This window comes from Coturnix japonica, chromosome 7, assembly GCF_054131305.1.
Source record: "Coturnix japonica strain WE chromosome 7, WE-NBRP24, whole genome shotgun sequence".
Taxonomy (NCBI): domain Eukaryota; kingdom Metazoa; phylum Chordata; class Aves; order Galliformes; family Phasianidae; genus Coturnix; species Coturnix japonica.
The window spans coordinates 33,430,511-33,455,370 of NC_140669.1; the positions used below are offsets into that span (position 1 = coordinate 33,430,511).

Genomic DNA, 24,860 nt, shown 5'->3' on the forward strand with positions numbered 1-24,860 from the left:
AGCTTTACAGTGTTGAATTTAAAAAGGAACAAGAACTCAAAAGAAAGCATGTGTTCCCCAAAGGGTAGAGATGGAAAACTATCAACAAGGATTTAAATTAATTAAAAAAAAAAAAAAAAAAAAAAAAAAAAGGCTAATGCACATATGGGAAATCTTAGTTCCTCTCAGATAAAGAGAGGCTGGAAAATGTCAACTTTGTCTCTTCTTATCAATTGGTACTATTGCAAGAAATCCAGAAAAGCATCTAGATATATAGCCTCACTTCAAAAGATAATAAGATTGAATTTAATCCATGTGAAAATATGGCTTATTTTGGGTTAAGGTTTCACCAATATTCTCACCTCCTGTTCATGCTCATGCTGTACTTTTAGTTTCTCCAGTTCCTTTTCTAGCTCCCTGGAGTATTCCTCCTTATGCTTCTTAATTTCTGCCTCATGAAGATCCTTAAGTTCTTGCAGTGCTTTTCTATGTTTTTCCTCCATCTGCACTACTTCCTCGCGTAATATATCCATGGCTAGACGTTTCTCTTCTTCCAGCAAACTTCTCTGATTTTGTAGAGCTGCTTTCAAATCATCCTGTTTGAGCATTAATTTAAAACAAACAAACAAAAAAAAGGGTAAAAATAAAATACAAATATTTCTGTAACCCACTTGTAAGTCTTGTATCCTGTGCATCAAAGTTGAAGCATGAGCAATGTTGTCTCATAATAATTACACACACTCTGTATCGTTTCCATCTAGTAATAAATTCTTCACTTTTTCCCTTGTCTGCAATAGAACTCCCCACTGTCACAATATTAAACTTATCCTTTGTAGAAGTCTTTACACTAAAGAACAGTTCAAATGCAGACTTAAGATTAGTTAGCAGACAGCACAGAAAAAAAAAACACCTTATTCACCACAAGACCTTCCTCTGTGTCTCTGTGGACACAGAAACCCCATCAAATCACTAGGCTTGCTGAGTAGGCATGGTGAGGAAAAACAAACAAAACAAAAAAACACACATCACAAGAAAACACAGTCCTCTGGAAGGTCCTCTATTATAACAATGAGATAAGTCTTCCTAACTCTTTGACTTGCAACATTTTTGTTACATTTTTTCACTTGTTCAATCTCTTAAGAGAGATTCATTTTCATCTTCAGTTTCCTATTTCAACTCACAGTATAGCCACGCAAGACTCAGAGCTGGCTCAAAGACACTGTAGAACAATTGCATGTATTACCCAAAGAACAAGAGTGATCCCACAGACTTAAACAGCTTCTCACATTTATGCAGGCTTAAAAACATAACATGAAATTTCATTTTCTACAGTAAGTTTTCTTTTTGACTCACCTTATGAGCTTCTTCCGCTTCCACAGCCATAATTTTAAGTTTTTCCATATGCACAGTAGCTAGCTCAATTTTCAAATTATTCTGCGCTAGCTGAAGTTCCTCAGCATGCTTTAATGTCAACATCTCTATCTCCTGAGCCAGGCATGCTTGATTCATTTTATCCTTTTCATGGAGCTGCTCTGTGTGATGCAGCTGTAGCTTCTCAAGAACCTGCCTATGTTCATCTCTTATATTCTGAATTTCAGATAGGTAGGATGACTCCAAGGAATCCAGGTTTGATAAGTGCTTGGCCTCCAGCACATCAATTTGTGCTTGATGTTTTGTCTGAAGTTCAGCAACAAAAGCTTCAAGCTGTATTTGCTGTTTACTTTCTAGTGTAGATTTAAGTGTCTTAATTTCAGCTTTGTGCTTTCTATGAAGCTCATTTGTCAGAGATAAAATTTGTTGCTTATGCTTCTCCTGTAGGTGCTGACTTTGAAGTTCTAGCTCATCAACATGTTTCTTCTTCAGCTCTTGGAGAAAAATCTCTTGCTCAGCTGTGAACTTCTGAGTCAAAGATTTGTGTTCCTCCATGAACCTAAATGATTTCCCATAAAGTTAAGAGAAGACTGTCAGGCACTTTTTGTTGAAATAATTAAATAGCAAAGAACAGGAACAAGGTTTTACTTATATTCCATGGCTTCTCTTTATGCTTCTAATACAGAACTAATTCAAAGCAAACCACAAAGATGATTTCAGAGCCACATCGTGGTCATTTGGCTGCATCTGGTTATTACCAGCTAAACTGGAACTCCTGTTACATTTCTACCAATACAGAGTAACATGCAAACTGTGCTCTCTGTCTCATTTAAAACCCACTGATGGTGTAGCACAGAAAAGTAACACTGACAAAGTGCCCACAAAAACAAAACAAGTATCAAAACCAGTTTGAGCAAATACTGTTGTATGAGAGCATCTAGAACACAGTATGTACAATGCCTACATTTCAAATGTGTTGTCTGCAAATTAACAGTCATAAGCAATGTCTCTAAATGCATCTGGTTTAGACCAAGACTTAAATCCACCATGGAAGCATATGAGGGATACTGGAGAGCTGACAGTAGCTTTCTGAGGTCTACTTAAAAGTTCAGAGAAGACATAGTATCTGAAGTGCTGCAGTTTGCCGTAATCAATAACTACAGCATTTTTTTAAACAGACACCAGTAATTAAAAAGTGATTGGTTCTTTAAAGGCTAAGTTCCTGATTTCAGCATCTTCTTACTGCAATTATTTCTCCAATCTTGTTCTATAAACACGTGTCTGAGGAGGACAGAATCACAGGGATGAACTTAAAGTAACGTATGCAAATACAAACATATTTGTTTGAAGATTTCCTTGAATGCAATAAAACAAGGTATGGGGAGTAGAATTAGGCATGAGAAGCAGACCTGAGCATTCAAAACACTCATTTCTAACCAGAATTTACTTCACTAAAGAACACTATATATGACCCATCAGCTTCATCATTCAGTGGATTACAAGTTTTATGTGACAGAAAATATATGCTCAAATTCATTTTGAATCCTCTGAACAACCTTAAAACACCTTGCAAGATTTTTTCCATTTGTATATCATGGACATTTCCTCTCCTCCAAGACTAGAATAGAAGCTGTGCTGTATTGTTAACTGTTATAGGGAGAACTAGGCTACACATCATTTATTTGCTGGACTAGATGTAATAATGGACATCCTTATTATACCTTCACAGAGAAAGAGCTACATAAATAAGTAAACTGGTGCCATCAAACAACAAACACACATCATGTCACTCACTAATTGCAAAATAAGAAAAAAAGTAGCAAAGACAACTGACCCAATGACTATGCATTCCCAGCAATTGAAAACATTCGAATACACAAGGCTTACTTGTTCTGTGTTTCCATGAGTTTCAGCGCACACTCTTCCTGCAGACAAAGCTTGGCCTTCTCCATTTCTTTTTCCATAAGCACTTTGGCTGCCTGCAGCTCACTGTCATATTGTTCCTGAGACTTCTGTGTAGCCTCTGCAGCTGCAAGGCTGTCCTCTAGCTGTTGCAAGTTGTTTTGCTGCTCTTTCACCAGTTTCTCTAATTCTACAATTCTGGCAGCTTGGTGATCTTGGAGCTGATTCATTTGAGTTTCACGAAGTTCAAACTCCTTCTGTAAATTCTGCTTCTCAAATTCCAACCTATTTTGCAGTTCTGTACACAACAATGATAATTTCTCTTCTGCTTGGATTCTCTGCTCCTCAGTTTCACATTTCCATTTCTTCTCCTTTTCTCTGTACACAGTCTCTATTTTCTGAACTGCTTCCCTGGCTTCCTTTAATTCATTCTTGTGATCCTCAGTGATTTTTAATTTTACCTGTGAACACAATTATTAAAAATGCATAAAACAGTAACCAAATTGAAGTGCCTGAAGTCAACCTTCTCAAGCATTTAAGGTCTTAAGAGAGATTTTAAGGTCTTAAGAGAGATTTAATTCTTGCATCCAAGTCATCCTTCTGAACAAAAGTAAAGCCGAAGTATAAATTTATGTACCTTGAATTCAGCTCACTTTTAAGAATTAATTGGAGTAGAGAAGAGGAAAAAAAAATTAAATCAAAATTAATTAGTACTCTGTGTTATTTTTTCTTGTAGTCACTTTTCTTCATTTCAAGAATTCAACTTAAAGTTACTGATATTGAGCATCACTAAAATTTTCTTTTAAACCTCTCTCCTCCTTTAACATCCTGGTGATATTTTACACTCACCACTGAAGTCTTTTTGCATGTAGCAAAAAGCAACATAAAAAGCATGTAATATAAGAACAGAAACCAAGCACCAAATGACTGCTAAATGACAGAAGGCAGTAAAGACCCTGAAAAACATAAGGGCAAGCATGTAGACAGTAAAGCAAGGGAAACACCATGCTTATTTCTTAGAAGTAAATAGAAAGCTAATACAAGATCAAATAAAAGTGACACATTAAGCAACATTTTTTCCAAGCTTTCCCTTAGAAGTTTTCTTCTGAAGAAGTATTCAAGCGTCTCTTTATGCTACAAGCCAAATGAAGAGGGAGAAAAGAGAAGCAAAAAACAAACAAGCAGATTAATCCAAAATCCACAAAAACATCTTTTGAAGCAATAGAAACTGAGAGGAAATAATTAACTTTGCTTCTGAGAGGCAAAGACCAGAAGCCAAATTAAATGTGCATCAGTTATTTTGATAAGGTGATCAAACCCACCCTCAGAAAGTTTGCAGGTGATATCAAGACAGTTGACCTGCTTGAGAGTAGGAAGGCTTTGCAGAGAGATTGGGATAGGCTAAATAAGCAGGCTGAGTTCAGCTGCAAGACATTCAACCAAGGTAAATGCTGGGTACCACCTGAGTCACAACCACCCAATACTGCAGTACAGACTTGGAGACAAGTGGCTGGATAGTTGTCCAGAAGACAAGAACCTGGAGGTACTGGTCAACAGCTATCTGAACATGAGCCAGAAGAGCAACAGTGTGGCCAAGGAGGCCAAAGGCTTGTATAAGGAACAGTGTAATAAGTTAGATCAGGAAACTGATTGTCGCTTTGCATGCAGCACTGATGACAACACACCTCAAACGCTGCATGCAGTTTTGGGCCCTTCTCTACAGGAAGGATATTGTATTGATCAAGCACGTACAGAGAAGAGCAATCAAGTTGGCGAGGGGAGCAGAAACCAAGACTTATGAGGAGCAACTGAGGGAACTGAGGTTGTTTAGTCTGGAGGAGTTTGAGGGGAGACCTCATCACTCTCTAGAACTACCTAAAAGAAAGCTGCATTAAGAAACGTGTCAGTCTCGTTTTTCAGGTGAAAGGTGATAAGAAATGAGGAAATAGTCTCAAATTACTCCAGGGGTGGCTTGGATTGGACATCAGGAAGAGATTCTTCACAGAGAGAGTGGTTAAGCATCGGATGAACTGCTCAAGGAAATGGTGGAGCCCCCTCCCTGGAGGCAGTTATGAGATGTGTGGAAGTGGCACTAAGGGACATGATTTATTTACAGGACTCTGTAGGTCAGGACACAACTTAGCTTGATCTAGAAGGTCTTTTGCAACCCAGGTGATTTTATGATTCTCAGTCTCTTAAACTTCAACAGTCAAAGAGCCAGAGCAAAATCAAAATAGAAATCTGTTGTCCTATTCTTTATTCTTCCCCATAAAATCTGGTCTGAAAAATTATCCGTTTCAGAATACAGTCCTTATTAGAACCAGAAACTGCCTTGTGGGGACCCAATCAGAAGAAAGGTTTTTTTCCATCTGCTACATCACTTTCTGTTAAAGCCTTCTAATGAAGACTGCATGACACACCAAAGTGCATAACTGCATCACTTTACTTACAGCTATAAGGTGCTTCTCCACAGATTCTAGCAGGGAGATAGATATTCAGAACGATGAACTTTTGTACATGTCTGTATCAGAATTGGTGCACGTATGTTTGACTCACTTTAATGAAAAGATGGATAGGATCAATCCTTGAAGCACTCTTCCCCATCCACACTACCTGAACTTCCAAGTGTTTAATGCTAACATGCTACAGACTTGCATTCCAATATTCAAGTGTATCCATGATATTCCATTTAAACTTGAAGCTAATATCACCTTAATATCTCCCCTGGCCTTCCTAGCAGATTTGTGCTTACTTAGCTCTATGCAAACATGGATTACCTGTTCCATTTGCTCTTTCAGATGCTTTTCATTCTGCACAAAAAAGTCTTTTTGCTTAGTTATCTCTTCCTTTAGACACTTTATTTCTTCTGAAAGCTCTGCAATCTGCTGTTCCTCAGAGTGGAGGAGAGAGAGCTTAACTTTGTGTTCTTCCTCCAGCACGGATACTCGCTTGGCCACCTCCATTTCAACTTGACGTGCTGCATCTTGAGCACTCTGTAGGCGCAATTTAGTGATTTCTGTGGGAAAAACGACAGCAACGCAAAATCAAACAAAAGAATAGTAAAAATACTTGCCAGAATCAATAGTAAAAATACTTGCCAGAATCTATTTTCTTTTAACGGGTCTTATTAATGTACAGCAATGAAACTGAATGTTGTTAGCTGTGCAGTTTATCAGTAATCTTACTAATAACAGCTGAATTAGTATAACTTACCACAGTGACTCTCAGTGATTGACAGTGATCACTGTCACAATTTATCAGTATTGACATAAACAGAAGGAGAAAACTCCAGACATTCTAATTTAGATGTAGTTTATACTATCCAGCTGATAAAAAATAAATTAAATTGATCACAAAAAGTACAACTGCATATGAAAGGAGCTGCACTGATATTTTTAACCAACGTACAGGGGAATATAGTTATATTTGTGTGTTACATAGCTAATTGTGAAGTATGGATGATGAGTTTAAATACTTGTGTATTATTCTATGCTCCCAGAAAGATGACACTTATACAAGAACTGCCATTGTCCCCTACCTGCACCTCAATGATGTATGCATTTTATATTGAACCAATACAAGTCAGCATATTTATACATATTACGAGGTGGCATTTCTCAAGGAAAACAGTAACAGCTAAGAAATTACATAAAACTGACCAACAGAAAATCTCATTAAATTTCGCCGTAAAAGGAATTTTATCCTGAGTTCTAAAGCAATAGCAACCTATTCTTCATAAATACTTCCTCTTTGTCCAAAAAACTCATACCAATATGTACACACACACAAAAAAAAAAAAACCCACACTGGAAAACGTAGGAAAGAGATACTGAAGTCAAATGCAAAGAATGCTATCAAGTCCACGAAACAAACTTTTATACTCTGTGGAAACAACTGAGAAATGGCCTACTTCATCCAAATATGACAGTCATTAAACATGCCTGATAATATCTTTCAAAGAAATTTTTAGTGTTAATTTAGGAACTGACACTGGCATCCCATGCATCAAGAATGAAAATGTGATTAACTCCCATTGCAGTAGGTTTTATTGCAGAATAACCATGGTCAGGTCACCATGTCAAAAAGCAAAGTGTTCAATACCAGTGATTAACGTGTTTTAAGTGTTTTCTGCTAAGTAAAGCAATAAAAAATAAACAATTTCATCAGATACTTTAAATACTTTTTAGAAAGGTGCAACCCACACAATCAGCTTGCCCTTTTACTTCCCAATCTATAAGTTTATCTTGCCTTTGATATGTTCTTCTGAAAGTTTGGCACGGAGCTGTTCAAGTTCTAAACAATGCTTTCTTTTCATTTCCTCTATTTCTGCTGTATACTTGTCTGAGAGGTCCATCTTCATTTTCAGTAGGTCTCCTTTATATTGAAGTGCAAGAGAAGACTTCAAGGAATCAAGTTCATGTCTGTGATCTTCTTTAAGCTGTCCTTGCAAACAGGCAATTTCTTCCTGCATAAGAAATGAATTAAAAATACCTTCACCTTTGAGGAAATCATGAGATTCTTCCAGGGATAACACAAAATTAATTCCACTAAGAAGCGTGTGCTTGACATTTACATATCTGGCTTATAAAAGCCCTAAATCTTCTCTGTTCCTGCCATTCCATCTGTTAAGTACAGAGGCAGAGCCTCTCAACATATACACACTCTGGAATCATGCTACAAGACAGAGCAGAAGTTCAGGAGCAGTTTGAAAGTATAATAGACAGGAAAGTCTCATCCAGGGGGAGAAACTATCAACTCTCAACACTATAGAGAATCCTCCTCTACATGAAAGGGGATGGAAAGGACTTTAAAGATCATCTAGTTTCAATCTCCCTGCCATTAGCAAATCAGGTTGCCCAAGGACATCATCTAGCCTGGCCTTGAACATGTCAAGGGATGAACACCCGCAGCTTCTCTGGGCAGCCTCACCACTCACTAAGTCAAAAATTTCCCTCCATCATCTAATCTAAATTTCCCCATTGAGTTTAATACATTTCTCCTTATCCTATCACTGACAGACTCCATAAAATGTCAGTCTGCCTCCTGTTAATAAGTTCCCTTTTTTCCCTGGAAAGCCACAGAGAGGTCTCCCCAGCTGTAGATAAATTAGAGGTCATGATCTATGAATGCAGTTTCATACTTAGTAGGAAACAATTTGCAGCAATAAAAAAGGGCATGATACACACTTTTCACATTTATTTTATGGGGTATTTTTTCGTTGTTGTTGTTTATTGATGAAACTGAGTTCACGCTGTCTTGTGTATGTCTTGTCTGCTTGTCATTGTGTCACTAAAGAAAAATTATTATTTTTATAGCTAATTAAAAAAAAAATTAGAACCTAAATCAAAAATAGGAAAATTTCTCTCGACTATGAATCAACTTCAGATAAATTTATCTAAGGTCAGTATCTTAAAATCACAAAAAGGTACATGAAAACAGATGCAAAGAGGAGAGACCAAGTTATCGTAGCCACTTAGACAGCAATAAGAGGCACAATTATTACAGAATATATAGAGAAAAGAAATGTTGTGAAATCTCCACTTCCGTGGAAGAAATTAGCAAGAGCTCTCTCCTTTCTGACACAGGACACAATATTCTATGAATTATTTGAAAGTGATAATCTACAAATACCTGACTATTTTTGACAGGCCTTAATAAAGGTCACAAATACAACTAACCATTTGCTAAGACCTGAGAATCAGGCATCAAATTTCATATAAGCTGTGTGGAAGGGGGAAGTTCTTCACTAGGAGAGTGGTTAGGCCCTGGAACGGGCTGCCCAGGGAGGTTGTGGATGCCCCATCTTTGGAGGTGTTCAAGACCAGGTTGGACAGGCAACCTGATCTAGTAAAGGTGTATGTTTGGTGGCCCTGCTAGGCATGGGGGTTGGAACTACATGATCCTTGAGGTCCCTTCCAACCCGGATCATTTTGTGATTCTGTGGTTCTGTGTGTGTACCTCAATATCTCAAAAATCCTACCTTACGTTGCTCCAGCTGTTGATTCAGTTGATCAAGGAAAAAATCTTTTCTCTCTTTCCCAACAGCCTCTCCAAAAACCATGACAGAAGAACTGAGGAAGAGAAAAAGTGTTTGAATATTCATGATTGTACCATGCATCACAGAATAGGTTAAAAGAACTGCTGACTTACAATATTATATAAAAAGTAGGCACAGTGCCACTGTAATAGCTACATGGGAAAGTATCCTCTACATTCATAACTTCTATTGCTAGGTTCACAACTAATCTAAATCCCCCAGTGCCCTATCCCAACATATTTACAGGCTAACATCACCTTCTAGAGAAACAAATGAAAACACTCCATTATAACATAAGATGAAAAGAAAAAGATCAGATACCTGATATCCCCTGTTTGATTTTGGCTCACATCAACCTCAGATACTGAATATTCTTTCAGCTCTTGCAGTTTCTGATGCAGTAAAGTCAATTCTTCTCTGTAGTTTTCCTCAGTGATTCTTAACTTTCTTTCAAAGTAGATTCTCAGCTGTTCTAATTCAGCCTCATGCTCACTTTTTGTTTGCTGACGTTGCTCTTCAAATTTTTGCTTTAAATGCTCTATTTCTTCCACCTGTGATGCACGAGCCATGAGCTGCTCTTTCAGCTCTGGAATGGAGATAAAAACAATGTGAGTACTCAGAGTACAACTACAAATGAAAAGCAGCCATATCTTAGTTGTTGAGATAGATATAAAATGCTATTCCACAAGCAAAAGGAAGAAGCTAAGGTAGAAAAAGGACTAAAAGCATAAGACAGAATAAAAAAAGTTCTCCAGCTGGTTTTATTTCCTGGGTGATGATGACTTAAGGTTTCATGAATCTACACAGGATCAACCGAAGACAGAACTGCATTTCATGAAGGGAAAAAAGTGCAACACATGCTTGGAGTGAAATTTTTCACAGCAAACACACAAAGAATAAGAGCACTAAGTACACTGCTCACATCTGCTTGAGGCAGCAGTTGTCATGTAGAGGGGTCAGAGGAATCAAGTGACAAGCCAGGATTAGTGAGAACACTAACAGCATTGGCAAGGCAAATCCAATCTTGCATAGGTAGGTTTTGCCTAACCAGTAACATCTACTGGCTTGAAATTAATAGAGGAAAACATCTGATAACTTTGAAGTGAAAGGTCATTTTTAAATCTAAGCAGTGATCCAATTGTCCAACTGCTATGCCTTGGAACCACCACAGCAAATCCTCAAACCAGTTCAAATGCATTGTCACATGATGACTTCAGTGGAGAAAAGCAGCATAAAACCAAACACCTTTAAGAACCCCTCATACAAGGGGAGATATCCTCACCTGGAACATGAGCTTCCATCCTCAACCAGACTGACTCACCATCTCAACCAACATGAAGGAGAAATAGAAAGGGTACAAGTAACAGTGATGTCAGTGATTAGTCACATGGAAAGTTATTTGAAGGGTTAATAAAGATGTGATCTCTACAGAGATGTGATGTAAGAATTCAAGGAAATTCTATGGATATATATATGATATAAACATATGACCAAAAAAACCACCTTCACGCAACCCAATTATACTTCAAAAGCTGCTTACAGTTACAATAGTTAAAAACTTCTGAAATTTTCATAGAACAGATTAATTGGAAGGGACTTCAAAGATCATCAAGTTCCAACCCCCTGGTATGGGCAGGGCTGCCAACCAGCAGCGTAGGAACCAGATTGTGCTGCCCACGGTCCTACCCAATCTGGTCCTGAACTCCTCCAATGATGAGGTACCTACAGCTTCTCCAGTTAGCCCAGAAAATTATGATTAAAACAAACAGCAGAAAATTATGGTTAAAAAAATTGGCAATGTAATACGCTTAGGCCAACCCAGTATAAGAATGCCATCTAATGTTAGAATCTACCAAATACAACATACAGATTCAAGGTTAAAATCATGCTTCCCAACTTTTCTAATTCTTAAAAATTACTTTTTCATTTATAATAAGTTTGCTGTATGCATACAAGTGATGTACATTCTAATTCAGTTAAAACAAAAAAAATGTCAGTTACAACTCCTACACCGTAAAGCTGTCTATTGCACATAAGCGTAATAATTTATATCAGAAATTTTAAGATATATAAAATTCAGCATGTCAGGTATTGAGAGGGAGGGAAAAGAGAGGGAAGAAAGGAAAATACTGTTCCTGTTTACTGTTGCACATGTTTTTGCTTTATTTTTCACTTCCAGATTCATAGGGCTTGTTATTTTTTAAACCTCATTACCATTTAACATTATCATTGATCTTGATTTCATAAGTAATATCTGAAGATTTTTACTTCATTTTTAAAATACAAGTATCTTAAATCTGGAGTTTTCTATATTTAAAAATTAAAAGAGCTTCTGAAGATGGCACATCTCCTGCTTGAGTAACAATGAAAAGCACCTTACTTCACTCACTGCAAAACAGAAAATTAAAAAATGCCATTTCTACTTTAAGACTGAATGTAATCACATGGTTTTGAAATATTCCTGCCTTTTTCTTTTAAAATAAAGTAGCCTATCTTATCACCAAATAAAAGAAAAAAATCCTCACAGTTACAACAAATCTCTCAAAGTACCAGGAATGCTGTGGTTAGCAGGACTAAGGAAGTCATCCTGCCCCTGTACTCAGCACTGGTGAGGATTCACCTATAGTACTGTGTTCAGTTTTAGGCATCTCAGTACAGAAAGGACATTGGGGTGCTGGAGTTGGGTCTCTTCTCACTGGTGACAGGATGAGGGGAAATGGCCTTGAGTTGTGCCAGGGGAGGCTTAGGTTGGATATCAGGAAGAACTTCTTTACAGAAAGGGTTGTTAAACACTGGAACAGGCACCCCAGGGAGGTGGTTGAGTCACCATGCCCAGATGTATTTAAAAACCATTTGGAGGTGGTGCTCAGGGACATGATATAGCAGAAGGTTGTTAGAGTTAGGGTAGCATGGTTAGGTTGCAGTTAGACTTGATGTTCTTTTCCAACCTGTGCAATTCTATGATTCTACATGGTTACCTTATAAGTCCAGTTGAGAAAACTGTTGATTTTTAACCCTGTACTGAACTTAAAAAAGTAGTATGTTAGTCCATTGAACAGCATTTTTTCCATTTTTAACTACATGACATTTATTTGAATTTGCAATGAAAGAGTTTGGCTTTCACTAAAGATGTTTATAGTATGCAGGCTGGATCAGAGAAGGAAATGGAAAACATGAGTGAGCCATTTCACGTTTTTTGATGTTGCAGAACCAGCTGGACATCACCTTTCACTTCACAAACCCATGACACAACCAATCACTAGGATGTAATGCATATCAGTGAGCTAGCAGTACATTTCCGGTACACAATTAAAATCCTTTCACACTAATATTACATACAACCACATGACCAAGATGGAACAAAATAAAATGCGTAAGTTTTGAGCATACCACTTAACTCCTGCCGATTTGCTCGGGTACTGCCAAGTTGAGACCAAAGCTGCTTGACTTCTTCTTGTGATTGAGTCTTGAATTCTTCATGCATGACTTGAAGCTTTTCCAGCTATGGAAAATGAATTTAATAACAATATTTTACTAAAAACATTCTTTTTTGTAATTCCTTATTTTACACGCAACAGTTATATCAGAAGAAGGTGGAAACATTAGTGACACCAAAACATTCAGATCCTGACCGAGGTTACCTGAGATACTGACTAGTGCTTAATTATTAGATGCAGTACTTTAAAAGAGATTTGCTTCCTCCTGATGCTACAGTTAACACTGCTACCAAGAATCAAGTATTAGTTTGATAAAGAAGAAACACAGAAATCAGAAAAATACAGAAGAAGGAATGGCACCAAACTGCAGAAAAGCAGTTGCATTCAAAAGATTTTTAACTGCTATAGAAGGCCCCAGAGTATCTACCTACTCTATGAATGTTCTTTAGTTTTTCATTAAAACCCCAAAACACAGTTATCCAAATGATAACTTTAATATATGGTCTAGTTTACACATCTAGTAATCAACTACTCGGTGTAAAGAAATCCTCTTTACCTCCTTCTGTAGACTCTGTTCTTTTTCTTGGCTTTCTATCTTCATATCTTCTAGGAGTTGGTTGTGTTCAGACTGCAGTTGTTTAGTTAACATTGTGATTGCTAGCTGGTGTTGTTTCTCCATGTCTACACATTTCACTAGAATTAAAAATGAGTTCTGTTACACCATCGTTCTGACTAACAAGTAACAGCCTGTACCTGCGTGACTAAAATAGGAACAGCATGCGCCCAGATCAGAAAGCTGGCTTACAACATTTCCTGTAGGATTCACAACAGTCTTCTCAGTAAAACTATCACTACTTTCAGATCACAACAAATATCTTGATTTCAAAGTTTCTACGCAGTGCTACCTAGTTCTCTATATTACACACGGTTAGCCAAGAGGTAACCAAACAGTAATGCCAGAGAGATGAGCACCTGCTCTCCACATATACAAGGAAACATTCTGAAGTAGAAGCATATTTACTTAAAGGGAATCAAACATTTCCTTATGGCCTACAGACACAAAATTCCTCCTACAACTATGCCCAGCAGCAAGAAGTAACAGAGATGACTAGGAAGGACTGGAGAGGCTTGTGCCATGCCTTAGTACTGAGCACTCCGAACCCTGTAAACTTGCTATTGCTTCATTCAGTTAACAAATCTTGGTCTGTCAGAAAACACCTGGAGTAAACTGATTGCTTCTCAGCCATGATGTTCTGCAAGAGAATCATGTTGCCCTCACAGAACAAACTTTACAGACACGGGCTAGTAAAGTCAGTGCAGGCTGGGCAGAACAAGCCGTTTCTAGAAATATGTCCTCACAGCAGCCAAAGGCCACCCAAACATGGTGAAAGCATTGGGCCTGTGGCACACAGGAAAGGGCACCCCTCACTCCTCAAACCTGGTCCTGCTGCTTGTCAGCTGGTATCAGAATTCCAGCAGTGGCAGCACAGTATTCTCATTCACCTGAGGAAAATACTTCCCACATCTCTCCCTGACATAGGGGTCTTGGAGGCTCAACTACCTGACGAGATACCTCTTCACCTCATGATATACGTATCTTGTGGACACTTCTCCTGCAGCTACTGACAACAAGTACAAGTAAACCACAATTCTGGTAAATGCATCAAATTTTCAAACCCTATTTGTGCTCTTCACAGTTCTTTAGGTACTCATCATTAAATTCACTTTTAAAGTTAATAAAAACTCTAATTACACTAGTCTTAAAAGTGTCAATTACAGAACAGCATATCAAAAAGATGCCATTCCATCAAGTTGTAACTACTAAGCATCTGGAGGTGCACATTTTAGTTTGAAGAAGTTTCCATAAATATGAATAGAAAATTTGAATAACCTAAAACTTGCTTTTAATCTGTCAGCAAAACAGCCTTAACACTTTCAAAGGAAACACTGTCTAGTGCAAGTTCAAATTCAATGCAGTTAGGTAAGTTTTAAAAATATTTCTCACTCAGTTCCTGTTTTCAACAGTCTCATGCCATCAACCCAGTTTTTGTACACAGATATATTTTGTATTTGCTTTTTTATATGGATAGCTTTGCTACTGTTGGATAAAGAAACCTGCTTTTCAGACCACAGCACCTACTTTCAGATTGTTCCTTCTCAAGAGAAAGAAGTCCCAGCTCTGCTTTGACTTTTTCTAATTCCATTTCCAGAGTTCTCTGCAGCTCTGCTATTTCAGCCTGATGTTTTTTAGACAGCTCCTCACATGTGAATTTTAAACGCATCTCAGACTCCAATTCCCAGTCTCTTTTGAGAGTCTAAGACAGAAAGATATGCGCATTATTAAAGCAAACGCATTTAGCAAGTACCAGGTGCTTGGGGATTTTTTTCCCCTTTATATTCTATTTCTTTGTCTACTACAATAAATACATAGTAGACATAGGACTTCATCCAGCTCTAGTTTACTAAAGGAAGTTGTTTTTTTCCTCCCTGTATGAAGAACAGAATTTGTACCTCTAATATCTGGATATGTTTCTCTTCCATTTCCAATTCTATTTTCTTTCTCTGATCAACTGTGAAATAAAAATTCCTATTATTAATGAATGTATATAAAATATTATGCTTAAATGACAAGCAAAAATACAGATAAAATGAACATTTTCAACATCAAACTTGGAGTTTAAATAGGTAGGCATGCAGCAGCATAACATGCTAGGGTCTGTCTAAACCATTTGTTATGTTATATCCCTGTAATTCACCTTCATTTTAGAAAATGATAAATATCTAGCAGTTGCAACTGCTTAGGCAAGCCTGGAGGCTAAGGAAAACTTAATTAATAAAGCAATGTCTAACTGAGTCCACAGAAACAGTATGACATTTAAAAAAGGATATGAACTACCCTCCTTTTCCTACGCTTGTAAATTCAAATACCCATTGCTATCATTTTAGGCAGCAGCATTTCACTGCGTAACACCTAAGAGATACAATCACCTCTGTTGCCAAAGACACAGCAGAAGAGTAGCAGACAACAGCAAGTAGGAAACTTTTTTCAAATATCTTCTAAAAATATATGGAAAACAGAGTAGAAGACAGATACTATTATCTGCTTCATTCTCACTGACAGCTTCCCAATTCATTCCTTGTTTCCTTATAAATTCTGACTCAGCACCTCTGCGGGTCCATAAGAAACCTAGAAAACTCTCTCAGCTCCCAAGTACTGCTGCCTTAGCTTAAAGCATCACTTCAAGTTTTTCAGTGGGAAATGAAATTCCAGAGGCTGAGACAGTATCAGCTCCTCAGTCAGTGGTCAAATAGAGGAAGAAATTTCATCTACAAGGTAAGAGCATGAGTTCTCACAGGAGCTGGGGTCATGTCCAGTCATCTCTTCCCTGCAAATTTTCTCTATCCTTCCAGATAACAGCATCTACAACGCTCACAATTTCTCCTACATCATCTAATTTTAGATCCTCTTCAGATCCTTTCATTCAAGTACTTCCAAGTGGTTATGTTCAACTTAGAGTACCAAAATGCAGATAAACAGCACTGATCCAGAGAACTGTGTTCAGACCCCTCTGTCCTCCAAAATCCCTTCACTAACCCAGCAGTTCTGTATATTACTTTTGCTCTTCTATTCTTGGGTCAAAAAGCCACAAAAAAAAAAAAACTTTCTTCCCCTTGGGAAAGAACTAAAGAGAAATTTCCCAAAAGCTCTTCACTAAATTTCTGCAGGCGTCACCTTTCTCCAGAAGTTCCTTAAACCCTACCATACAGTTCAGAAATGGTTCTCTGATCTGGAAAGGGGTAAGTACCCCAAAACACACACACAGCACCATCAGTAGGGCTTCATTACTGACAGCTGTGTTTTTTCTCCTGGTTCTCACACAGAGCATCTGGTACAAGTTCACAGTGAGTCTTTCAGCTCTTTTCCAAGTCCTTTCTCCTACTTTTGAAACTAACGAGTTGGCAGGGCGGTAAGTATTTACACATCTTGTCAGAAACACAACAGTAGCCAGTGTTGACTTAGGGCAATAATAAAACTTAAGAATCATGAACAAGAGCTCAACTCTTTGCACCAAGTAAATTATTTGGGACAGCCGTGCCTAATGCTTCCTGAAAGCAAATAGTACATTGCTGTTTTACAGACCTACCTGCAAAACATTCATATAGTTGAAGAAGAGTTAACATTAGGTCTGGATAACTTCATTTTTGCACTTAAGGTTTAATCCTGCACATGCAAGTCTATCCACTACGCCTATTCTAGGCAATATCAGCTTTCAGTCTACATCATGCTGAAAACCTCTGAAGGCATAATAATACTGACTAAATTTCAATCTCTCATTCGTTATTCCCAAATTTAATACCTAATTCTTGCTGATGCTTTGATGTTAGGTCTTCCTTTTCCTTCAAACAATGTTCTTTAATTTTCTCCCTTTCCAGCTGATGGCGGCTTTGTAGAATTGCTATCTCTTGAGCACGCTTATCATTGAGCATCTCCCGTAGTTCCACAAGTGCAGTTTCCTTTTCTTTTCTCAAGTTAGTCTGAGTAAGCTCAAGCTGAGAGGTGTGCAAATTATTTAAGCTGAGGCGTAATGCTTCCATTTCCAGGCTGTGAAGTGTCTGTAATGGAGAAGAAAAAACATTTTACCTTCTTCTTCAACAACAGGTGTAGATTTTTTTTTCCACCATCAGTTTCGGTTTGAATTGCTTTCAACTGTTAAAACCTTTAAGTTTTGCTTTTCTGTATTTTTAAAGTGTTTCTTCATGGCAGAGACAGAACTCTGAAAATAAGCTGACTTATATAAGCTGTTACAGTGAGATTTACCAATAATTTTCAGCATAAGTTTTCCTTATCTGCCTCTTAACTGAAATGTACACACTTATTTATTAAACCTACAAAGAAATAAAAAAATAAATCAAAGCATTCAGTTTCCTTTGAAATGAATGTTAAAACAACCACAGAAGATGACCCTGAATTGCTCCTGCAGAAAAAAAACATTACCATCCACCAAGGAAATATCTGAGATTCAATTACAGCATCACATAAAATAGCATACCTAATATGGACAGAATTACAGACCCTTTCTCTTTGCAATGAATACAGTAACTACTGTATTTATTTATTTTACCTGTAATTGGAGCTGGGCATTCTCAATCTCTGCTTTGGGTATGGCTGCCATTTGCTGCTTATGTTCATCCAACAGGTGTAGCTTTTCTTTATTAAATTCGGCATGGAGCTCCTCCATTTCCTCTTTATGTTTAGCAATCAGTTCAGAAATTTCACGGTCATGCTCTCGTTCATGTATCTGCAGAGAATGCTCAGATAAAGGCCTTTCTTCATAGTAGTGCTGGTTAGCCCCCCTCTATAAAGTTACTGATGGGAAATTCTCCCTTCCCCCAAGCCCAAATTAAAGACAAAACAGAAGAAAACAATTAATAGATTTTTCAATCTCCAGAACATTTATACTGTTTTGGTGACAAACAACGCAGGATGAATTTATTTTTCTGAAATAAACTTGATTGCACTATTTACCTTTTTTACTAAAGCAAGCTGCTCTAATCTTTCTTCCTCCAACTTCTTTTGCTTTTCAACTTTATCTTTTATTTCAGCCTTTAATTCTTCTATCTGAAAACAGGGATACAAAGATTTGCAATGACTACTTTTAAGTATTCCAAATCTAAAACCTGCCATTATTGGTGTTGCCTACCTCCTTCTTGTGTGTCAAACTCAGTTTAGTTAATTCTGCAAGGTGCTGAGCATCCATTTTAACACTTTCTTCCTTGTAATAATTCATCATCTCAGATTGTGCCTTCTTCGCATCTTGTACAGACTGAAAGGATTCCTGCAAGTAATTTTCAAGCTCCAAATGGACCTTCTTCAAATGAGCTATTTCTTCAGTCAGTTGGCTTTCTTTCGCAGTGTATTCAGTACTTTTTGCCTTTATTTCAGCATGAAGTTTATTGATTTCCACGTTGTTCAAGTTCAACCTATCCTCATATCTTAGTCTTTCACGCTCCTGTACTTCTTTCATATTTTGCAATTCAATATTAACTTCATGTATGTTTTTCTCAAGATCTGCAATAACGCTAGCTTTTGCTGCTAATGCTTTCTCAGCTTTTACTAGATCCTCCTCCATGACTGATAGTTTTTCTCCTAATTCTGTTTTCTCCTTCACTAGGAGTGCTAAGTCTTGCTCTTTGTTATTGATTTCTGCTTTGAGTAACTCCTGTTCTTTTAGCATTGTCTCTTCCAGTATGGTTTTCTGACCAAGCAGCTCTGTTATTTTCTGATTTTTAACTTTCTGAGCATCAAGCTGGTTCTGCATCTGATCCCTCTGACTTTGCAAAGCAGCCAACTGACATCCAAAAAGAGTCTGTACTTCACTTGTTACAGAATCAGAAGCTATTTTCTGCTCTTGAACTTCTTTCACTAATTGTTCCTGAGTTCGCAACTGCATCATCAACGTTTCTTTTTCCTCCTGAAGGTCTTCCACCATTTCTTGCCAGGCAGAGGACTTTTGTCTTTCCTCTTGAAGGTCTTTTACCATTTGTTGCCAGGTAGGTTCTGTGGCACTGTAAGGTTGGCTTCCATCCTCACCCTGTTGCTTTACTAGGAGGTTTATTTTGTTTTCAAGTTCTTTTTCCCCCGCTGTTTTCTGAAGAAGTTGCTCTTCACAACATCGCCGTGCTTCACGTTCCTTACTCAGTTCCATATTAATTTCACAAAGCTCAGCTATTAGTTTTTTCCTTTTTTCAACAGCTTCTTGGGTCTCCTGATGAGATTTCTTCAAGGCTGACCTTGTTTTGTGGAGCTGCTCAGTTAGCTTCACACATCTCTCTACTACACAAGCTCTCTCATTATCCCTTACATCACCACAGTCACTTATTTTGTTTTGCAGTGAGGAACCATCTGACAAAAACGAAATCAAGGCCCTTGCATCCACCTTGGTCTCTTCAAATGTCTCTTTAGTCAAACTGCCATGGCATGGTTTTTCATTAACATCTAAGTTTAATTGAGGAGGTTTAAAATCTGTGCTGGAATCAGAAAGTACACTACTGTGTTCTTCAAAGGGATAACCTTCAGAACAGCCTGACACGTATGACTGCTCTGGCCTCTCCGTGAAGACAAGATATTTTGATAGTACCTCTTCATCAGTTGTGAAAAATTCTAGTTCTGGCAACGGTTCTTCAGACAAATGATCTCCACTACTCTCATTATGCTCTCTGATCTTTGAACACACAATTTCTTCTGATTCATCCCCTAATGAATCTATTCTCGGTTGACACTGGAAATGCAGTCTGTCAGGATCTAGCTCTTCTCTAAATTGGCATGGTTCATTTAATATCTCCTCAAACTTCACTTTCTGCAACTCCAATACATCTGGTAAAGTTTGTATTTCCCTTAGGTTTTTATTGGAGACAGTCTCTTCTTCATGCTTTTGCTTTGCATCTTTACTTTTTTCAGCCTCAAAAAGTCGCCTTTTATTTAATTCCTGGATTAAATAATTCAGTTTCTGAATCTCTTCATTCAAGTGCTGTTTTTCCTGCTCATATTGGTGGGCTTCCTTGACCTGCTCTTCTGCCTTTGAAAGCTGAGACTTAAGATCATTAATTAAAACTTCATATTGAATCTCAACCTCAGTCTTTTCTCTCTGGAAGTTTTCCTGCTGGTTTTCAAGTTCCTTTCTCAAATTTTCATCACCAATTTCAGATTCATGAAGACTATTATTTAAGTTAATTACTATTCTATTTAAATTCTGAATGTGTTCTTCAGAATTCAGAGCAAAGAGTTCTTTTTTTAACTGTTCAAGTTCACTTTTATATTTTAAAATAACTTCTTCATATACCTGCTTGGCTTCTGCCATCTCTTTTCTATGGCATTTCTCCAGCTCAGCCTTCAACTGCTCTAACTGTCTGCAAACATCCTTTTCATGAGTCACTTTCAGTTCTTCAATATGTTGCTGTTCTTTCATTTTGGTTACTTCATTTTTTAATTCTGTTATTTCTGAGTCCTGGAGAGAAAGAGTATGCTGTAACATAGACAAATTGAATCTCTCTGATGTCAGTAGATCCTGAAGACTTTTAATAGTCTTCTTTTTCTCCTATGCTTTCATATAGCTGTTATTGTATATTTCATACCCTCTTCTTTTAGGGCAAGCAGATATTCCTTATCTTTGGTATTCTTAAAAATAAAATATCACATATGAAATTTACCACTGAAATATGACATGCTTTAAATTCCTTATGTCTCATGTATTTCATGTCTCTTCACGACTAACATTTCCCCTTAAGTACAGAGAGTAACATAGGCCTTATGCACAAATTTTACCTTCCTCCAAAAAGAACCATCCCAGCTTGCAAAATTGCAAGCCAACTGACTAACTACAACTCATAATTGTAAAGGTACTTTAAAAAATTTTACCTTTTGAGAAGCCTCAAGCTGTACCTTCAGGTCACGCGCTCTCTGATGCAGTATTTCCAAACATGCATTTTGTTCTTGGAGACTGTTCTGAAGCAAGGACATTTGCTGCTGGGCTTCCCATACCTCTTTCTTACCAGAGCCTTTACTCTTCAGCGTCACATTAACCTGAACACAAAAGTTTACTCCCAGTCAGAAGAAAGTTTATATAAGAATAACTCCTAAACTATTCCCACTGTAAGCATAAAATGTATTGTATTTGTTGAATACAGATTCATTCTATATATCTTCTGTTCTCAGTGGATAAGAAAAGACTTAAAAAGTCATACAACACGTAATGTGTTTGAAATACTATTACTTACAGCAAAGTTTGATGTTAACTAATCCACTTCTACAAAGCCCCCAGAATGAGACGGGACTTCCAGTGGACTGGACATTTTGGTAAGAAGTCAATGAAACATAGTCTTTTCTGCAAAGAATTTCACAGTAAATACTATAGGGGATTTTTGCTCCAAATGGTAAAAAAAATAATGCATTTTTCTAAAAACTTTGCTGAAACCAAGAAAATATCAATATGCTCAAGTCAGCATTAGTACTTCTACCTATTACCATGCTGGTCAAAAGCTTAGTTAGAGCTGAAGCTGTCCATTTTTAGGGGGTGACAATAGAAAAGTTTTTTTTTAACATATTAACAAGAGGAGAACCAGAGAAAACACTGGCCATTACTTGTTGAGAATGGTCACCTTACAAACACAGACAAAGATAAAATGTTAAATGTCTTCTTTGCCTCTTTCTTCAATATCAATCATCAGCTCTAGGACCCCAGGGGCACTGAGCTGGAGGACTGTGACTGCAGCAGTGATCAGTGCCCAGCCAACCCTGAACTTGTGTGCCATTTTGTGCTCCACATAGATGCATACAAGTCCACAGGGCTTTTAATACCTTTTCTCCCCGCATGCTCCTAGACAAGATTTCCAGCATACAGGTAGACAAAAACACTATGTGATGGGTGAGCAATTGGGTAATGGGTTGGGCCCAAAGAGTTACATCAAAATAGAGATACACCTGGCTAGTGGCCAGTGAATAGCAGGGTTCCCTAAGGCTCCACTGTAGGACCAGTTCTCTTCAATGTTTTCACGAATTTCTTGGATATAGTCCTAGAAGGTGTTCTGAGTAAGTTTATAGATATTAAATTGGAAGGAGCTGGTGACTCCATCAAGGCTGGAGAGGCCTCACAGAGAGATCTAAACAAATTCAAGAGCTGGGCAACAACCAACAATGTGAAGTTCAACAAGAGCAAGTGCCACTGGATTCTGCACCTGCGAAGGAGCAACTCTGGCCTTCCATACATAACCAGAGAATGAGATGCTGGAAAGCACTCCACTGAAAAGCATCTCAGAGTCATAATCAAACACAAGTTAAACGTGAGTCAACAGTGTGCCAAGGCAGCCTGGAAGCCCAACCATACTCTGGGGTGCATCAACCACAACATTGCTAGCCAGTCAACCAAAGTGACTGTTGCACTCTACAGTGCACTGGCGCAGCCTCACCTTGAGTACTGTGCACAGTTTTGGGCAGCACAATGTAAAAAGGGCACAAAACTATGAGCAGGCATGCCCAACCCACAGCCTACAGTGAACATGTGGTCCAGCCCATTCTACAGCCAACCCCTATTCCATGGCCTCACAGCAGTGAATCTTCCACACAGAGCAGCCTGGACAGGTCCCAGGCACACACCCATTGCTCAGCAATAACCAAACATCAGTGTGTGACTGATTGGAATTCAAGTTATGGAAAATAACTGCATGCATTTTCATACATCAGAAACATACAGTCCTGTGAACAGAGAAAAAAATGTGCCCCCATGCTTTCCATTTTGATAAAGTAATTTGAGAATGAGCTTGAAGATTTCTAAAAATAAATAAATAATCAATTTTTTGGTATTTTTCTACTCCATTTTCAGTCAACATAAACACATTTATCTAATCACGTCTTATTATTGATCATGTCTCTTTGCCAGACTTTTATAATACCTGTTGTCCCAGAGAAAGAGATCCCTTGCTTCACAGTCACACCTTATTGCTTTTTGGCAGTACATACATTTGTGAACAATGGTTTTTAAGGATGAAGTACAGGAAGAATGAAATTTCATCAAAAATCTCTGGTGAACACCTTGAGACATCACTAAGAATTGCAATCATTTCCATCAGACCAGACTGATGAGTTAGTTTCACAAAAACAAGGTCAAATATCCCACTAGTTTCATGTTTTTATTGCTCTCCTTTACGTTTTAATTAAGAAAAATATTTATAATAAGTTTTGTTAGTTATATACATTAACTATCTGATAAATTTTATTCCGACTACCCCCAAAGTACTGCCTCTTATTGAGCTGTGTCGGCCCATAGCATCACAGGCAGTTGTTGGTGGAATGGCAGTAGTATCCTACTGATTTTTATTTTTTTTTTTAATGATCATGGCACACAAGTTCTTGTCCATGGCTGACAAAAATGAACAGCTGATGGTAGAGGCTTTGATGAAAAACATTGCTTTGTAGCACAGAGTTTGCTCCATCAAAGCATTTCAGGCCTTGCCCTGAAATCATTTTCACCTCTACACTGCAAATTGAACTAAAAAGAGGTATGTGATAAGCCTGAGATGTGGTGGGTATTTCTAATGTTAACACTGCAAAAACTGGGTTGTTGTTTTTTGTTTGTTTGTTTTGTTTTTTTAATTCCCTCTTTCTAACATAGTTAAAATTTGGGAAGGAGCACACCTGATGTAACTGAAGTTGTAAGCCATGGATCTGTTCAGCTGCATGCAAAGCCTCTTCTTGCAGGTCATCCCAATCCTTTCTTGATTGTTGAAGGCAGCTTGTTAGTTTCCTTATGACTTCATTCTGCTCTTGAACAGTTGTTTCCTATATGATGCACAAAACTTCTGAATGAAGATATTCTTATAGTAGGAACCCTCTCAGTTTGCTTAACACAAAGACAATAGCATTTATGGTTACAATGGAAGACTTAATAAGCTCACATGATAGGGACAGAAATATTTCTGTTAAAACACAATAGCAGGAACAATAAAAGAAACCTTCTGCTGAATGCAAAGAGATGAAGAAGGTAATTAAAACTGTTCTCTTTTTTAAGCAAATGATGAGATACCAACAATGAAAAAAAAACTATTTTAAGTTTCAAAGCTCTTATTCATGTAAAAGCAATTCATTTTTTTCCACAGGCAAAGTTATTTATTTAGTGCGCTCTGAAATCTTCCCTTTACAACCTCTTCTCTTCAGTCCTGTGACAGAAAGCTAATGAGATGGGTTACATCATATTTTACAGTAATCACAACCTTTTCAATGTATTTCTCACTATCAGGAAATACCTTTCTCTTCTTATCAGGACTTTGAAACAGAAAACATGCAATTATTCTTTGGATGTACCGGACCCTTTACCTTTACAAAGAAATGCTAGAGAAAGGAATTTTAAAATATCTTTTCAAATATTCTTTTAGAGGGAAAAGTATATGTAAATTTAATAAAGTTCACCTTAACCTACTTAATCATTTGTCCATACCAAAAAACACCCCTAAAAAATGCACAAAAAACCCCAAGCATAAATGATCTCTATCACTTAGGAGTGGGGAGAAAGGAAGTCTGTGATACCATGCAAATGTTTAGGAAGAATTTATTCTCAGAAACAGTGGTTAGGCAGTGGAACAGG

The 24,860-nt window shown here is 37.6% G+C and overlaps 1 protein-coding gene across 44 annotated transcripts in view; it reads right to left on the reverse strand.

The window, feature by feature from the left end:
- Window positions 1–24,860, reverse strand: part of PCNT (pericentrin) — an 83,795-nt gene that overhangs the window by 49,168 nt on the left and 9,767 nt on the right. For 20 of the 44 annotated variants that reach the window (XM_085553738.1, XM_085553734.1, XM_085553746.1 and 17 more), the window contains exons 5-22: window positions 23,915–24,058; window positions 21,143–21,307; window positions 18,429–20,732; window positions 18,254–18,346; window positions 17,850–18,026; window positions 17,085–17,340; window positions 15,238–15,296; window positions 14,867–15,041; window positions 13,283–13,419; window positions 12,680–12,791; window positions 10,572–10,613; window positions 9,611–9,875; window positions 9,233–9,323; window positions 7,501–7,717; window positions 6,030–6,268; window positions 3,238–3,713; window positions 1,333–1,909; window positions 342–575 (exon numbers count right to left, since the gene is read on the reverse strand). In XM_085553738.1, the coding sequence (XP_085409864.1) occupies window positions 342–575; window positions 1,333–1,909; window positions 3,238–3,713; window positions 6,030–6,268; window positions 7,501–7,717; window positions 9,233–9,323; window positions 9,611–9,875; window positions 10,572–10,613; window positions 12,680–12,791; window positions 13,283–13,419; window positions 14,867–15,041; window positions 15,238–15,296; window positions 17,085–17,340; window positions 17,850–18,026; window positions 18,254–18,346; window positions 18,429–20,732; window positions 21,143–21,307; window positions 23,915–24,058 (5,763 nt within the window). The remainder of the gene's footprint in view (window positions 1–341; window positions 576–1,332; window positions 1,910–3,237; window positions 3,714–6,029; window positions 6,269–7,500; window positions 7,718–9,232; window positions 9,324–9,610; window positions 9,876–10,571; window positions 10,614–12,679; window positions 12,792–13,282; window positions 13,420–14,866; window positions 15,042–15,237; window positions 15,297–17,084; window positions 17,341–17,849; window positions 18,027–18,253; window positions 18,347–18,428; window positions 20,733–21,142; window positions 21,308–23,914; window positions 24,059–24,860) is intronic. The other 24 variants (XM_085553735.1, XM_085553741.1, XM_015867734.3 and 21 more) reach the window with 15 other exon arrangements.